At 54.5% G+C, this 17,113-nt stretch overlaps 1 protein-coding gene across 1 annotated transcript in view; it reads right to left on the reverse strand.

Annotated features, from left to right (window-relative positions):
* Window positions 1-339: 339 nt before the first annotated feature.
* ndrg2 (NDRG family member 2) overlaps window positions 340-17,113 on the reverse strand; it is a 28,917-nt gene continuing 12,143 nt past the window's right edge. The window contains exons 2-16 of the mRNA XM_088916124.1: window positions 12,009-12,107; window positions 10,567-10,608; window positions 9,563-9,668; window positions 9,154-9,274; window positions 8,986-9,048; window positions 8,556-8,616; window positions 8,308-8,394; window positions 8,104-8,160; window positions 7,598-7,701; window positions 6,367-6,408; window positions 5,350-5,401; window positions 5,184-5,231; window positions 4,982-5,017; window positions 4,827-4,878; window positions 340-4,452 (exon numbers count right to left, since the gene is read on the reverse strand). Of these exons, the coding sequence (XP_088772250.1) occupies window positions 4,283-4,452; window positions 4,827-4,878; window positions 4,982-5,017; window positions 5,184-5,231; window positions 5,350-5,401; window positions 6,367-6,408; window positions 7,598-7,701; window positions 8,104-8,160; window positions 8,308-8,394; window positions 8,556-8,616; window positions 8,986-9,048; window positions 9,154-9,274; window positions 9,563-9,668; window positions 10,567-10,608; window positions 12,009-12,083 (1,116 nt within the window). The 5' untranslated portion in view covers window positions 12,084-12,107 and the 3' untranslated portion in view covers window positions 340-4,282. The remainder of the gene's footprint in view (window positions 4,453-4,826; window positions 4,879-4,981; window positions 5,018-5,183; window positions 5,232-5,349; window positions 5,402-6,366; window positions 6,409-7,597; window positions 7,702-8,103; window positions 8,161-8,307; window positions 8,395-8,555; window positions 8,617-8,985; window positions 9,049-9,153; window positions 9,275-9,562; window positions 9,669-10,566; window positions 10,609-12,008; window positions 12,108-17,113) is intronic.

Below are 17,113 nucleotides of genomic sequence, written 5' to 3' on the forward strand. Positions count from 1 at the left end.
CTCACTCCTGCTGGGGTACTGCTCCTCTCTCTACTCCGCTCTCCTGCTGGGGAACTGCTCCCGTCACCGCTCCTCTCTCCTGCTGGGGTACTGCTCCTCTCTCTACTCCTCTCTCCTGCTGGGGTACTGCTCCCGTCACTATTCCTCTGTCCTGCTGGGGTACTGCTCCTCTCTCTACTCCTCTCTCCTGCTGGGGCACGGCTCCTCTCACTGGTATCTTCAGCTCCCAGTCCTCTTCCTGCTTTCTCTCGTAGGAAGTCCACAGCGCCAGACTCCAGGCTCCGCGTGTGCTCACGCACAGCTCCCCAGCTCACACAAAAACCACAGACAAAGAAGGTCTTTTCTCAGCTTTTATTGGTATTTTTTTAACCATTTCTCTTTTTCTATTGTTGTTTCCTTATGGTTACACAGAAGAATTAGTCACACAGTCAGTCAAGTTTGATTGTTTTTTTTCATTATTCTAGGTTTTTTTTCTCCTCACACTGCTAAAAGCTAAAAGTTACACGAGGACGAGCACGCCGATCTCTAGGGAACATGCCGTCGGAGACGAACAAGAGCAGATGGACACGGAAAGTTACTTTGAACCCCCCCAAAAAAAAGAAAATAAAACATAGAGACACATAGTCGTCCACACACAAACACCTCTCCCTCGCTCCCTTTTCCCACTTTTCCTGGGGGATTCAAAACGGAGACCTTCGGAACGGATCTCGGACTCACTGCGACATTCTGGCATCCTGATTTCACCAATTCCACCGACATAGCTGCCGGCAATAAATTTTAAGTCACGTAACCGGACACAGGGGTCATAGACCACAGTATTTACCATGGAGACAGAATATACAGGAGCTATTAAGGGATTCGGCACCTCCTCTACTTCCAACGATGTTTCCCATCCAGGTGTGGCCTACAGGAGCGCAGCAAACCAATTGATGAAACACTCCCGCCGACCCATCGGTAGGAGGACAGAAATCAAACTCAGCCTGAAACTCGCCGTCAACTTCCAACGGGCCCTCTCGGCGTCTACCGGATCTCGGGGATAACCGATCCGCACGCAGTCAAGCCCGTTCGCCACGAGCGGCTTACGCGACTGTCCGGTTCCGCCACCTAAACCTGGAACCCGCTGGCCGCTTCCTCTGCTCTCGGCTTCGTGCTCTGCGGATCGACTCCGGCCGGCCACCGCTGCGAACGAGAGTCTGGTCTCAGTGGGAGCGACCTGCTTCGGCGAGTGGAATGAATGCCCCGCCGACGATGAAAGACGCCAGGTTGGCCGGAGAATCCAAATCCCCAATAGGGTCCGCTGGGAGTGTGGGCACAGGGGACAAACCCAGCCAGCGGTGGGGAAATAAGCGAAATCCTGCGGACACTCTCGGCACTGCCCCGTCTGCAGGGTCCAGGCCCTGGCCGCGTTACCAATGGGGACGAGACCCCCCCCCCCCCCTTCCCTGGGGAATCGACGTCAGTGCACCCCGATGTTGTGGTTAACATCCTGACCGCTTTTCAAGACAGGAGAGCCATCAGAGAGTTTCGATCGGTCCGGCCTCTCCCAGATGTAGGAAGTAGGGGGGGGAGGCGGGGTGGTGACAGATGTACAGGACCGAAACAGGACAATGGCAAGCTACACACTGCTACACTGCTACAGAGTCCTCTCAGCTACCCCACTCCCCCCCGGATCTCTCACACACACACACACACACACAGAGACCAGTGCTCCCCCCAGGGATCAGAGTACGGGGCTTCGTGCTGATGACTGCACTGATCATCATCATCATCATCACTAGCTCAGGGTTGGCAGTTCTTCACCCAGTTTCAACGCTCCTCTTCTGCGTCTTCAAAGAACGCGGACACCGATCTGATGGCCTGCGGCTGCCGTGGGCGTTCTTGGGTGGGAGCTACTCAGGAAGCACGGGCTCGCCGACTGACACCAGCCTTGTGGTGGAACTCTTGCCTTTCTCCACCCGGAAAACATCACCCACTCGACACCTCCCAGCAAGCTCCGACAGTCCATCAGTCGACGGGATGATCGTCAGCCCGTTGTAGTCCCTCGGACTCTGCCATCATCACCGGCATCTTCATCATCGTCGTCGTTGTCGTCGTCCGTCACCTGCAGATCCGAGACGAGCTCCGGCCTAGCCCCGGCTGTCTTCTTACACCTGCCGCTCCCTTCTTCGTCATCTTCGTCTTCCTCCTCCCCTGCCGCTCGCCGCCTTTCCTTGTCATGAGATCGGGGATCCGGGGGGGGGTACCTCAACCAGCCCCCCTATAATGCAATCAACACCCCTGGGGCCGCTCTGCGGCACGGCAGCTCGGCAACATCATCCAATCCGCACGGATTAGCCGGACTTCGGGAGAGACACACGTGCCGTAACTCGGCAGTGGCCTAGAGTGGGTCCTGCAGGGCTCAGGGTTCGATCTGGGGGTTCGGGGGGGACCCCTGTGGAGAGCACCGGTCAACACGACATCGAAGAGCCCCACAGTCTACGGCACACAGCGACACCTGCTGGTCAGGGTGAGAATTCACCTAAAAGAATGGAAGCACTGGTTTGGTTCACTTCGGGCTTTGTTTTTTTTTCTACAACGAGAACAAATATGAATGCAAGTATTAATAATTTATCCCCACCACACCCTCTCTAAGACCCCCCCGATTCCCTCCTGCATCCCCTCCGACCCCCCAAAATTCACCGATTCTTTGATTTGATGTCACGGCCATCGTGATGTCGCTATGAAGGAGAAGCATGCGGTTCTAAGGAAGGGAAAGACTCCAAATTAAAAAGGCAGGAGAGGAAGACGGAGGAGCCGTCATATTCGAGCCAAAAAGAACAGAAGGTGTCACCTTTCAGGCCAGGGAACAAACAAACACAAATAAAAAAAACAAAACCAAAGAACGACAGTATGTATACATACGCATATTTATATATTTATAAATATATATAAATATATACCCACATCCTCAGAAGGTTAAAATCCATGGGGAAAAAAAGGAAATCACAAAACCATTTTTCCAGACGTTTGATTTCAAAATCAAAGGAAAGTCGACTAGTAAAGTTATCAGTAATAGTAATAATAATAAAAGTAGCGAGAACAATTAATCCCTTTTTCACCTGTGTCTAGGGAGAAACACTCAGCAAAGAAGGTTCACTGTTAATCCCGTGATTAATGGAAATCCCATTGTTATGATCGAGGCCCAGACCTTTGAAAACACCTTAAGATGTAGCAAATACATTGTTACTTTATTTGTATTATTATTATTACTATTATTAAAAAAATCTAAAATGCCTCACTGAAACGTTTTTAAGAGCTGTAAGGGTCTGTACTGGATAACGCTGTGCAGAAGATCTGGCTCTAGCAACAACGCCCTTTAAACTTCTGAGACACATTTTCTCTTGAAAGTGAGAACCCCCCCAACCTAACCCTAACCCCAACTCTCACCCAGAGCCCCTGGACTGTCCAGTGTCACCCCAACTCTCACCCAGAGCCCCCAGACTGTCCAGTGTCACCCCAAGTCTCACCCAGAGCCCCCGGACTGTCCAGTGTCACCCCAACTCTCTCACCCAGAAGCCGCAGTCTCTCCAGTGTCACCCCGACTCTCTCACCCAGAAACCCCAGTCTCTCCAGTGTCACCCCGACTCTCTCACCCAGAAACCCCAGTCTCTCCAGTGTCACCCCAACTCTCTCTGGGCCCTGGGCTGCTCGAAGTCGCTGAGACGGGCGTGTTCACTGTGTCTGCAGCTGCTGCTGGGAAAATAACATCGGGCAAGGAGACCCCGTCAGGACTGGACTGAGATTTCACCATCGTCTGCCAGGGCCCTGCCAACAGGCTGGCAGCTGGGGTGCACCGCGACTCGGGGTCAAGAGAAAAGCCCTCCCTGCAGGCGAAGCTGGATCTCCTGCACATCGTTAGCACTGAACCCCCTCTCACCACCACCTCTCTGCCCCCCACCCATTGCTGCCCGCAACAGTTTATCCAGCACACGGGGCAAGTTCTGAGGTGCCCATGAACCGCGGATTACGGGGGAGACCAGCGGGAGATGACTGACCCCACGGCCCCCACTCCTACAGGCGTTCCCCTGTCTTCCTGCCGCGCAGGCGCAGTTCCGGGGCAAGCCAGCAGGGCGCCGTCCTCTCCGCTGGCTGAGCGACGATGCGGTAGTGTGAAGGTCAGCTGGCGATGAAGCGCTAAGCCGGTCAGGCAGGGGCAGGGGCAGTGTTTGGGTGGGGGGAGGGGGCTGTGGGAGCGAGGAGGGGGTGGGGGGGTGGGGAGGGGGTGTCTCTCACCGCACCCCATCTAACAGGACACCTCCATGGTCTGGGAGGGGGAGGGGGAGGGGGGCACCTGGCCGGCCTCGCTGCCCTGAGACAGGGTCCGGGAGCGGGAGCGCGTCCCGTCCAGGGAGTAGGAGCTGGAGAGAGAGGCGGTGCGAGAGCGAGACAGCCGGGTCATGCAGGATGAGGCCACTAAAAGACAGGACAGAGAGAGGAGAGAGGAGAGGAGAGGGGAGAGAGGAGAGGAGAGAGAGAGGGGGACAGGGGAGAGATGAGAGAGGAGAAATGGGAGAGAGACAGACAGGTGAGAGAGAGGAGAGAGAGACAGACAGGAGAGAGAGACAGGAGAAGAAGAAACAGGATGGGAGGAAGGAGAAAGACAAGGACAGAGGAGAATGTCAGGGCGGGGAGCCGGAAGGGGACAGCAGAATGAGGAAGAGGGGACAACGGAAGAGATGAAGAGTGGAAAGGAGAAGGGGGAGAGAGGAGAGAGAGACACAGACTGGTTAATCCTCTGGTTCCTGGAGCCCTGCCTCGAGCGAGCAGACGGGGCTGGAGAGACTTACTGTAGCCCATGCCCTGGATGAAGTACTTGAAGGCCTCTGTCAGCTTGCTGGGCTGCGGAGACAAAGCCGGGGGAGAGGGCAGGTCACTCTCTCCGTACCTTGGACGCCGTTCAAAACACAAATGTGCACAGGCCTCTCTCTGCCAGCGGCCTTACCTGAGTGAGCTGGGGGAGTCCGCCTCCATCCGCCATCTGAGAGAGAGGACAAGAGCGTCAGCGAACAAGCGTCTGGAGCGGGGCGCGGGGGGTTGTGGGATAGCGCGAGGGAGCAGCGAGCACAGGGGGGTCGGGGGGGTCAGGGGAGTCGGGGTGCAAGGGAGGACGGGGACAGAATTGCGGACGTTCCGGCTCTGTTCACCTTCAGGAAAGAGGTCTGCGTGGGATCCAGCTTGCTGTTGCAGTCCACCTGGTGGACACAAGAGGAATTGCACCTGGTGAAACCAGCGCACCAGCACCGCGGATCTCACCACGGGGAGGACACTCGAAGGACGGGGCAGAGACCGGGGCAGAACACGAATACTCACCACCGTGTCCTCGTGGGGTGACTGGTCTCCTACCACCAGCATCACCGGACACCTGGAGAAGACACAGACAGAGACTAGGGTGAGACACAGACTCTGATGAACACTGATGGACAGGGCCAGTGACCACACCCTGGACACAAACTGGACACAAGCAGACCTGGCTGGCCAGAGAGGACAGGCTCAGTGACCACAGCCTGGACATAGAAAATAGACACAAGCAGACCTGGCTGTTCAGAGAGGACAGGCTCAGTGACCACAGCCTGGACACAGAAAGTGGACACAAGCAGACCTGGCTGCCCAGAGAGGACAGGCTCAGTGATCACAGCCTGAACATATAAACTGGACACAGGCAGACCTGGCTGCCCAGAGAGGACAGGCTCAGAGACCACAGCCTGGACACAGACACAGACCTAGCTGTCCAGAGAGGACAGGCTCAGTGACCACAGCATGGACACAGAAACTGGATACAAGCAGACCTGGCTGGCCAGAGAGAACAGGCTCAGAGACCACAGCCTGGACACAGACCTGGCTGTCCAGAGAGGACAGGCTGTGCTCCCACTCCCAGGGGGAGAAGCAGAGACAAAACTGCACTGTCTACTGCACTGAGAGAATCTGAGGATTAGACAAACACTCTTCCCTAAAATAACAAATCTAATCCCAGAATTCCTATTACTGACAGAATGGGAACAGCTCCCAATCCTACTTTAATCCTCAAATCCACAGTGCAGTATAACGGTAGATAGTAGACAAGTGCAGTTCTGTCTCTGCTTCTGTGCTCTGTGTGTTGTATGCTGTATGTAACGTACTGTGAAGTATTTGTCTGTACACACTGTACTGACTCTAAATGCTTTGGCAATACTGTAATCATGCGGACAAGGATCTTCGGACTTGAATTTGAGAGAGAGGCTACTGGGGATGAGACCAGAAAGAGCCAGTGGAGAAGAGACGGAGACACAAACACGGGCGAAAACGCAAAGCGACCAAACAGGCACAAACGTCAGGAGCAAGGCCACTTACTTCAGAGTGTTGGAGCTACGTTCAATGTCCAGGTCTCGACGACTGCCCCAGGGCGGGAGGGAGAGAGAGAGAGAGAGAGAGCAAGATTCTGCATAACTAGGGTGTGAGGACCGCAGCGCAGAGCTCTGATCGAAACCTTAAGATCAGCAGGTCCGGTCCAAACGGACGCGTTAGTGTGCAGTGCGTTCTGGGAGCGGACGTTAGCAGGCCTCCTCCTGCCGAGCCCATTAACGGATCTCCGATCAGACTCGCGTTTCACTTTTGGCTTCAATTGCTTAACTGATCCTAACCTGACTGGCCCTGCAACTGAAGGCGGCGTAAATATTAAGCTTCAATGTCCCCATTTCCCAAGATCCCCCGATGTCTCACAGGCCCGTCCGGTATGGATTAGGCCGGCGTCACGCTGCACAACTTTGCCTAGGATTTTCGGGCGGAGCCTTCATTCATCGGAAGAAAATCGCAGCGAGGCGGAGAGAGGGGTGGCTGCGTGCGCTCATTACCGTCGGCAGAGTGGTGCCGCACCCCCAGCTCTTTACAGCCCCTACGACTCTCCGCGACCCGCTCCGACAAGACCGAACTCGCAGGTCGTAGGGGCGGGCTCTCGTGTCTGCGACAGTCTACGGCCAGCGAGCGCTCCGCCGTTGCGGAGGACAGAGGGGAAGCGAGTGTTCTGGGCTGTACTGCGACACTGTAATCGTTGTCAAGCGCCTTGGGGCAACCTTGCTGTGAAAGGCGCTATATAAAAAGAAATTGAACTGAATGGAATAATCATGCCAATAGGGATCTCTGGACTTGGATGGGGGAGAGGCTCGGCTATCTTCGGGGCCGGCACAGATGTCTGTTTGATGTTTCGTATTTGTCGTTTGGTGTCTGTTGCGTGTTTACTGTCGTGCGGTGCTCCTCCTCTTATTCTGGGGTGGATTACTCCACGTGGATAGGCTGCCAAAACGAGGCGACCTCGCGGGACTTTCGCAGCGCAGTGCGAGATTCGGAACCGTGACGAAAAGTCGTGAAGGAATCGTGTAATTAGTCACCCCCTGCGATTGCTGGTCGTATAATCTGACGCCCTCTAGGACAGAAAAGGCAGCGAGATTCAGCAGCTGCAGTCGTGAAATTTGACATGCTCTCAGACTAGACGTCACGGCGAGTCCTGTAGTGTGAAACACCGCACCGCCGGCGGCCGCGGGCTCTGTCTCCCTCCAGTGGGGAGACGTGGGAAGCGCAGGCTGACCTGTTGAAGCTCTTCCAGAACAGCTCGAAGTTGTACAGGTTGGGGGCGTTGGAGATCCTCTGTCTGTTGGACTGCACCAGCTCTGTGTTCGCAGACAGCTCCTCCTGCACACACACACGAGACAAACAGAGACGCACACGTTTTCGAGAATGTAGAACTTGAGTGATGAGGACGTAACTTCAGTGATGAGAAAAAGTCTTCAGTGATGACTGGGGAAGAACTTTGACTCATGTACCAGATGTACAAATGTACATAAGAGATTGTAATATTGTACAATGTTTCAGAGATTGTAACAGGACTGTTCTATTGTCCTGGGACTGTAGCACCTATTGAAGAGGATTGTTCTACTGTACTGGGACTGTAGCCCCTACTGTAACAGGACTGTTCTACTGTACTGGGACTGTAGCCCCTTTTGGAACAGGACTGTTTCCACCAGGCAAGGTAAAACCATCCTGCTAGTGTGAGAAAATACCCCACCAGCACCTCTCCCTCCCTTGTACTCTCACCTGGCTGAAGAGGTGGCTCACAATCTGCTCCGTCAGGGAGAAGGTCAGGGTGGTCAGCTGGAGGGAGAGAGGGAGATCAGAGGTCAGACAGGCACAAGCTTACAAACGGCCAGCAGCGCTGTCTGCTACAGTCTGCAACGGCAGGACGTGTCTATTGGTACAGACCACCTCCGTTCACCCGGCATGGAGGAAATGACCTCTGACCTTGTGTGCAGCCCAGTCTATCCAGCCCTTGGCGTTGGGGTCTATGTTGATGAGCACAAGCCCCTCCACGGAGTCCGGGCAGTTCAGCTGGGGAGGGAGGGGAGGGGATGGGCAGTTAAGAACAGGTGTGCGTGACGTGCTGACGGACACACTGAACCGACGAGGGTGACTGTGTGCGCAGGGTGAGTGTGGATGTGTGAGCATGTTGGTGCCGACAGGCAGAGGGGCTGAGTCTGATCTTCACTCACCGTAAACCTGGACAGGACATAGGCCCCAGCGCCCACCCCTATTCCAATAACACTGCGGAAACTGTCAGAGAGAGAGGGGTTAATACAGACACATTGACCGACTGGACACTCCAGTACATTAATACTGCACTGAGAGAGAGGGGTTCATACAGACACACTGACTGACTGGACACTCCAGTACATTAATACTGCACTGAGAGAGAGGGGTTCATACAGAAACACTGACTGACTGGACACTCCAGTACATTAACACTGCACTGAGAGAGAGGGGTTCATACAGACACACTGACTGACTGGACACTCCAGTACATTCACACTGCACTGAGAGAGAGGGGTTCATACAGACACACTGACTGACTGGACACTACAATATAAAAACAGAGTAGACCAGGCAGAAAAATAAAAGACAGAAACACAAAGAGAGACTCACTTGAAGTACTGCAGAACACAGGGGATCATTTCAGCCAGCTGGTCCATTGAGGGGTACTGATACCTGTCAACGAAATGACCACATCAACACCCTGACTGCCCACGACAGCACACACGAGTACAAGACTGTCGCCGACGCTCCGGGCACCCCCTCAAACTCCGGACTGACCCCACGGGGAAGGCAGCTGCCTCCTCTTCCTGTCCCGGGGCGTCGATGTGACACACTGCGAAGTTCTTCACGATCTCCTGCATCTCCTCGAAGTGGAAGAGAGAGCTGAAACAGCTCTTGTCTGGGGAAGAAGACAGTACAGATCTGAGAACACCGCGATCAACAGTCTGAGCACACTGTAAATACAGCACTACTGTACAAGCGTGAGTGTACTGTCCATACAGGACTACTGTACGAGTGTGAGTATACTGTAAATACAGGACTTCTGTACGAGTGTGAGTATACTGTTATTGCAGAACTGTATACCATTATACAGCAGTGTGGGCAGTCCAGTAGAAAGCAGTGTGGACAGTCCAGTAGGCAGTCCAGTATACAGCAGTGCGGGCAGTCTAGAGGACAGGATACTCACGGTCCAGCCCCACGTCGTGGAAGGTGAGGATGGCGGGGCGCCGGGTCTTTCCCGAGCCGTGCAGGGTGACGTGCAGCAGGCCGTAGGGCGTCTCGATGCTGTGCTCCTGAGAGAGGGGGGAGGAGAGGGAGGCGCACCGCTCAGCAGCTCGTCCCAAACACCCACAACCCCCTCCTACAAGCGACACACGAAACAGAGCCGAGCGTACAGACCGGCCTCTCGGGGCAGTGACCGGGCTCTCAGCACCCCGGTAAAAGCGCACGCGAGCTCGGGCACGAGCCCGGGTCGTGGTACTAGCCGACTGTGACTGGGATCTCCCACAGGGGAGGAAATGGGTGGGGCTCGTCGGCCTGGGCGTGCCCTTTATCTCTCTCTCTCTCCCGGTGAAGACAGCGGGCACTCCCCAAATTGCGTGGGGGGTGACGCTCTGCAGCGGCGCCCACAATGACCGTACCGCTGGCCAACACGCCCAGTCTCGCCTGCCGCACGCCACGAAAGCCCGCGAGAATCCGTGAGGGCGCCGACTGCGAGACCCCGGAAGCGAAAAGAGATAGGTGACTCCTTCGAACCCCAACAGTGCTTACGGCAGAAAGTTTCGCGCCTCGGGGATTTTCGTGAGTGCTCCACAGAGAGGTCCGACGTGGGTGTTTAATAAGAGCTTCCTGCTCTCGGACCGACCAGGACCTTCGACACAGTCCACTAGTCACCATCAACACGGATCAAATTAATTACTGTCGAGTCGAAGCCCAGCGATGACCAAATAACTGTTACTTGTATAGCGCCCTCCAAACGCTTTATGTAATGATAAAAAAGAAACAAACGCCATAAAAAGCAAATAAAATGAAACAAGAACATTCAGAACAAACTGCAAGGCAATCAGACATAGGCCCTAGTGAAAAAAAACTCAGAATCAGCATCATCTCCTACTGCAGCTCGGCGCTCTCTTTCCAGTTGTTATTTGCAGGGAGTACATCCCAGTCCAAACCACTAAAGGGCGCACCTACCTGGCCCTGGTCCAGCAGGATCCTGGCAGCCAGTTCTGCATCCTGCACAAGAGAGCGGGAGAGATGAGTTTTCAGCTGGCAGGAAGGTCACGTGGGGACCTCTACGCCATGAGAGGGAGGCTCTACAATATCAATCGCTCCTCCCCCCCAGGAAAATCTGAGATCAGGATTACACAAAACTGGGAAGGACGGCACCTTTTTAGTCTAGTGTCCCCGTCACTATACTTGTGCATTAGGACACACACAGACCGCAGGGTGAGCGCCCCCTGCTGGCCCCACTAACACCTCTTCCAGCAGCATCCTTAGCTTTCCCAGGAGCCTCCCATCCAGGTACTGACCAGACTCACACCTGCTGAGCTCCAGTGGGGCTGCCAGCTGTGAGCTGCAGGGTGATAGAGCTGCTGGCAAAACATTCCTGTGTGTATAAACTGGGTTTAAGGAGCCAAGGCCAAGTTTAAGGCCAAGGAGCCATGCTAATCTTCACAGTTGAAGCTCTATATTTCAAATAGAAAGGTGAACATTATTTTAATAAATAAATGCACAGGTAGCCTATTTAAAAAAACATTTAAGAAATACAACAGTTAACAGTTTTACACCCATCAAATCTGATAATCTGACATAACGATAAGAACATTACAAAAGAGAGACCGTGCAGTCCATTTAGCACACAGTAGCAAATCAATCCCAGCAGTTCTGTAAAAGAAGCCAGGGTATCGGCTTCAACAACATGGTTGGGAAGCTTGTTCCACACCCCCACCACCCTCTGTGTAAAGCACCCCAGGATCTAAAAACAGGGCTTTCAGGATTTGTATCCGGGTGCTGTTGTGTATTGCTACCACAAGGTGGCACCACATCCCTACAAACCTCTCTATGTTTGCCCAGCTGTCAGATCCCTTCAATCCTTATGTGGGCCTCAGTTCCTGCCGGCACTGCTGGCAAAGACCGGACTCTGTGTCGGAGACTCACACAGGAAACCAGACCCCACAGGACACACACAGACACACACAGACACACAGAGACACACAGAGACACACAGAGACGGATAGACACGCACAGACATAAGATAAGATACTTTATTGGCCATATGCAATTTGAGACACACAGACAGGGAGAAGCTTGGGGTCAGAGCCCAGGGTCAGCCATTGTACAGCACCCCCGGAGCAGTTGGGGTTAAGGGGTTCAGGGGCTTAAGGGCTTCATCTGCCAGCCACGGGATTTGAACCGACAACCTTCCGGCCACAGGCACAGATCCTTAGCCACAGTGCTACCACTCCGGCCGAAGGTGAGACAGTGGCCCGTACTAGGATCAAACCCGCAACCTTGGCGTTATTAGCAACACTCTCTAACCAACTAAGCTAACCGGCTCCTGCACACGCACAGACACTAAAACACTCCTCACAGACGTCAGAACACGAGCGAGCCCCCGGTGACCTTTTCCTCACCTTGGCAGGATCCGCCTGACCCGGAAGCAAAGGCTTCTCCTCGGTGATGGCGATTTCCTGCAGTTCCGTCGTCATGGCGACTCGGTCACGACAAGCCAGCTGCGGAGGAACAGGAAGGACGCCGTCAAAACAAATATCAGTCTCGGTCAAGCTACCAATCGGTCACTCAATCAACCAATCAAACTCCACTGGCGCAGAACGCAGTTTCAGATCTTTGGGGGCAGAAGGGAGAGGGGAGGGGTGACCCCTGTCACAGCAGTCCGGAGCAGACCGGCCGTGAAAACAGAACGGGCCACTCGGCCCGTGGAGAAGGCCATTCCCACGGACAGCACTGGCTACACTGGAAAAGATCCCACTACCGCCACCAAAAAACGGGCATTTCGGCGCGATGAGTCGAACCCCACCTGCACGTCTTGGTGGGGGGGGGGGTTCGATCGAGGTCGCAGTAGAGAAGCGTTATGCAGACCGGCTCCCCAGGACTTGAACTCAGGGCCGCGAGGCGCGCAACAGGGGCAGCGGCATTTCCTTGGAGGTCCATCTCAAGAGGTCCGAACCCCACGGTGGGGTCGGCTTGACCGAGATGGGACATGTCACCGGTCAGGCCTGGGCCCCCCTATCCCACACACCCCCTCTTCTGCCTCCCCCCACCCCAGAACTCCCCAGCAATCCCCCACCGATCATCGGCCTCTCAGCTGGTTCTATCCCCAACACGCGTTTGAACCAGGAGTCACGCCCACAGCCTGACTGTGACCCCGACAGAGGAGGGGAGGGGCGCGCAACTGGCCAGGGACAGGGATGGAATAGTCAAAGAAGGCATCCCGTGGAGAAACAGCGCCCCCTTGTGGCCTCCCGGGTGGATCGCACTTCCTGCGGCACGGAGCAAGACCGCTCGCTGTACACACCTCTCCAACCCCAGACAAGGAGCGCAGGACCGCACGACGATCTAAAAGCAGGGAACCTCCACAGAGATGACCCCAGCCTTGGGCTAATCGGATCGGACCGGGCAGAACCGCGCAGACCCGTGACGCTTTCCCGGGACAGGCCTGGCTGGGCCTGCGTCCAGTCAAACCCGAAAGCATGTCTCATTCTGTTCCCTCCCAAAAATCCCAATTTTGCCCTCCACGGAACCCAGAGAGGATCGGAATCCCCTGGCCATGATTTCGCCCTTCCCAAACGGCTCTGCCCGGCGTTGCCGGCCTGTTCCAACCAGTTTGTTCTCTTTCTTCGATTTTTCCATGACTCTTCCGGTCTGCTGGCCTTGAACTTGGCAGATTTTTCCAGGGCTGTTCCAGATTTCCCTGGGGGAGTGTGTGTGCATGGGGGGGGAGAAACAGCGCAAAGCCGCGCCTGTCTGGCAGTTAATTAACGAGCCGCCACTTAATTAAAACAGGGATTTTTTGAGGCCTCCCACGAGGGTGTCTGATTATTCAATGACGAACTTCAATAAAGAGGAACGAGCTCCTGACAGCCCAGAGGCCACAACACGACTTCCAATCTAGGACACGAGAGCACAGAGAATCCCTCAGTAAAAACACACACAACAGGACAGGAGACACAGTGAGAGAGAGGAGATCACAGAGAATCCCTCAGTAATAACCACACACAACAGGACAGGAGACACAGTGACAGAGAGGAGATCACAGAGAATCCCTCAGTAATAAACACACACAACAGGACAGGAGACACAGCTCCTGTCAAGAACTCCTGCTGCGCTCATCATGAATAACCACGCTGGATTACAGCACTGTGGACAGACAGCGTAGTCAACACTACACACGGACTCACAGGCCCACAAGTACCGAACCGCACACTGGGACCTGCAGGTGGACGGGTCCGAGACAGGAGAGAGAGAGAAGGGAGAGAGGGAGGAGAAAAGAGAAAGAGAGGAGAGAGAGGAGAGTGCGGAGGTGAGAGAGAGGAGAGTGTGGGGTCAGAGAGAGTGCGGAGGTCAGAGAGAGGAGAGTGTGGGGTCAGAGAGAGTGTGGAGGTGAGAGAGAGGAGCCAGGAGAAGGAGTGTCCGAGAGAGAGGGAGGGAAGAAGAGAATGAGTGGAAGGCTGAAGAGAGGTGTAATATGAGCCCCAGAGCTCCTAAAATAACCGAGCGGAGACTGGCCTGCACCAGGCGGGAGAGCTGCTACAGAGGGGGGCTGTCCTGGACTGACACCCAGCCCTGGGGTCCCTGCAGGCCCTGAAACGTGTAAAATACCTCCCCGTCGCCGTCCCACCCTGTACACCCTGTACCTCCCGTCACTCGCACTGCGGGCTACCATACAGCAATACTGCTTCCAGCGTTTCAAAACCGTAGAGCTGGAAGAACCCAGGAAGATCCAGGAGGCTCTGCACAACAAGGCCAGTGGGGCTATGATGGTCAGCATCTGATCTGTAATTGCACTGTTGCGGTCTTACCCTGAAATCCCCAGCGCACACCTGCATGTACTATAGACACTACTAGTGTCACTGCTGTCACTCTCCTCTTACATTCACCCTGAACTCACCAGCACACACACACTGTCACACCTGACTGTACTGTAGACACTACTAGTGTCACTGCTATCCTTCTCCTCTCCCTGAACTCACCAGCACACACACTGTCACACCTGACTGTACTGTAGACACTACTAGTGTCACTGCTGTCTCTCCTCTCACACTCACCATCACACACACAGTCACACCTGACTGTACTGTAGACACTACTAGTGTCACTGCTGTCCCTGTACTCTCACAGTCAGGAAAGAAAATAAATTATTTAATTCAACAGGCTTTATTTCCCTAACCGATGAATTAGTGTTGCCATAGCAATACAAATCATCAAGTTATTTACAGACATTTATAACAATAAGATAAGACAATAGGAGGGTCTCTGCTCCTCTTTTGGTAGTGGGAGCAGAGCCAGTCCTCTCTGGACAGCCAGGTCTCCCTGTGTCCAGTTTCTGTGTCCAGGCTGTGGTCACTGGCCCTGTCCTCTCTGGACAGCCAGGTCTGCCCGTGTCCGATTTCTGTGTCAGCTGGTGTCTGTGTTGAGTGTGCGAGTGCCGATGGGTGAGCAGCATCGCTCGTGCTGCTGAAGCTGTGCCGTCCTGAGGCTGGCTGGCGCCGTGAGCTGCAGGACCAGGTGCAAGCTGTATTTTATTGCTCCTTCCTCTACAGTCCTTAGTACTTCATGATTAACAGCCCAGACACCTGATTTCCTGGAAGCTCTCTCTGTGTGGCGCAATGCGCCGGGGGGACAGGCGAGAAGACGAGCGAAGGGTGTGAGAGACGGAAGGAGACGTGTGAACGATGGAGAGCGAGCAAGGAGGAGGAGAGAGCCGACAGATGGGAAGAGGAGGAGAGGCCGCAGTGACTAATCACTTCCGCTTTCTGACACGCAGGGCCGGTCCCCTGAGGATCAGAGCCACACGGATCACTGCTCTCTCGCTCTCTCCCTCCATTGTTCTCGCTGTCCTCCTCCCTCCCACCCTGAGCCATCGCAACTCTCTCCCGAGTCCCAGAGCTGAAGAACAGGCAGGCCATGATGAGGAACAGAAACTGGACCCTGGACACAGATACAGAGAGGACAGGCTCAGTGACCATGGCCTGGACACAGAAACTGGACACAGACACAGACCTGGCTGTCCAGAGAGGACAGGCTCAGTGACCACAGCCTGGACACAGGCAGACCTGACTGTCCAGAGAGGACAGGCTCAGTGACCACTGCCTGGACACAGAAACTGGACACAGGCAGACCTGGCTGTCCACAGAGGACAGGCTTAGTGACTATGGCCTGGAAATACAAACAGGACACAGACAGACCTGGCTGCCCAGAGAGGACAGGCTCAGTGACCACAGCCTGGACACAGAAACTGGACACAGGCAGACCTGACTGTCCAGAGAGGACAGGCTCAGTGACCACAGCCTGGACACAGAAACTGGACACAGGCAGACCTGGCTGCCCAGAGAGGACAGGCTCAGTGACCACAGCCTGGACACAGAAACTGGACACAGGCAGACCTGGCTGCCCAGAGAGGACAGACTAATGTCCCACTTCATGCTATAGAGTAAGAAATACTCAGGGATTAGACATTCTCTCCCACAATTACACATCCTCTGTCCTACTGTGCTAGAATCCCCACACTTCACAGAATCCAAAACCGTCCTCAATGAGAAACTCGATGCAGATACGGCCCATCACAACCAGAGGAAGAGAGAGAGAAACTCTCCAATAATAAGTACCAAGTCACTGTCCTGCAACTACGCAAATAGCAATATCCAGTTGTGGTGACTGCTTTAGTTTTTTAAGGTTAAAGGGAAAGGACAGGGCTGAGGGGGACGGTTATCCTCAACCGCTGTGTTAGGGTGTGCTCCTCTCCGTGCTTGGTGTTGTGTCCTAGCCTCTGCCAGCGTTGATCTCAGAGAAACATGTCAGGGATATTCCCCACTGGGAGGGGGGAGGAGGGGAGGGCTGGGTCGCACCAAAGGAGTGTTTATCAGACTGCTGGCAACCGGCTGATCCATGCCTCTTTACAAAAGGATTTAAAAGCCACCCGGATCCCTCCCCTCTTCCTCACCACCTCACGGATCACATCAAAATGAGCTTTACTGTCGACCCAGTTCCACCTCTGATGCACGCCCCAGGGAAAAGGAGGAAGTAAATCACAATGCCGACAGAAATAGATGCAGAACGAAGCCTGATAGACATCAGGGACCAGGTACAGACGCTCCCTCTCCCTGTGGCCCTCCCTCGCTCGTCTCCCGTGATTCAGACAGCACGGCCAGGCAGCATGACTCACACACGCAGACAGGGAGGGAGAGGAGAGAGGGAGAACAGTCCTTCTCTGACAGAGAGACTCGGCACCTGCAGTCAGACCTGAGCAGAATAACTAATAGTGACCTTTCTCTGGCTCTCTCTGCTCTGCTCCTCCTCCCTCCCTCCCTCTCAGCTCTTTATCTCCTCCCTTCCTCTCTTTCTTTCACTCTAAACATCATTTTCCTTCAGGCTCCCTGTACCAGTTTCGCAATTTACCCAGAGTTCAGCTGGGCTTGAATCAGGAGACACCAGCTCTCCTGCACACTCACACACAATGAAACACCAGCTCTCCCGCACACTCACACACACAAAGAAACAC

The sequence above is a fragment of the Atractosteus spatula genome, chromosome 5, assembly GCF_055471065.1.
Source record: "Atractosteus spatula isolate fAtrSpa1 chromosome 5, fAtrSpa1.hap1, whole genome shotgun sequence".
In the NCBI taxonomy this organism is placed as follows: Eukaryota; Metazoa; Chordata; class Actinopteri; order Semionotiformes; family Lepisosteidae; genus Atractosteus; species Atractosteus spatula.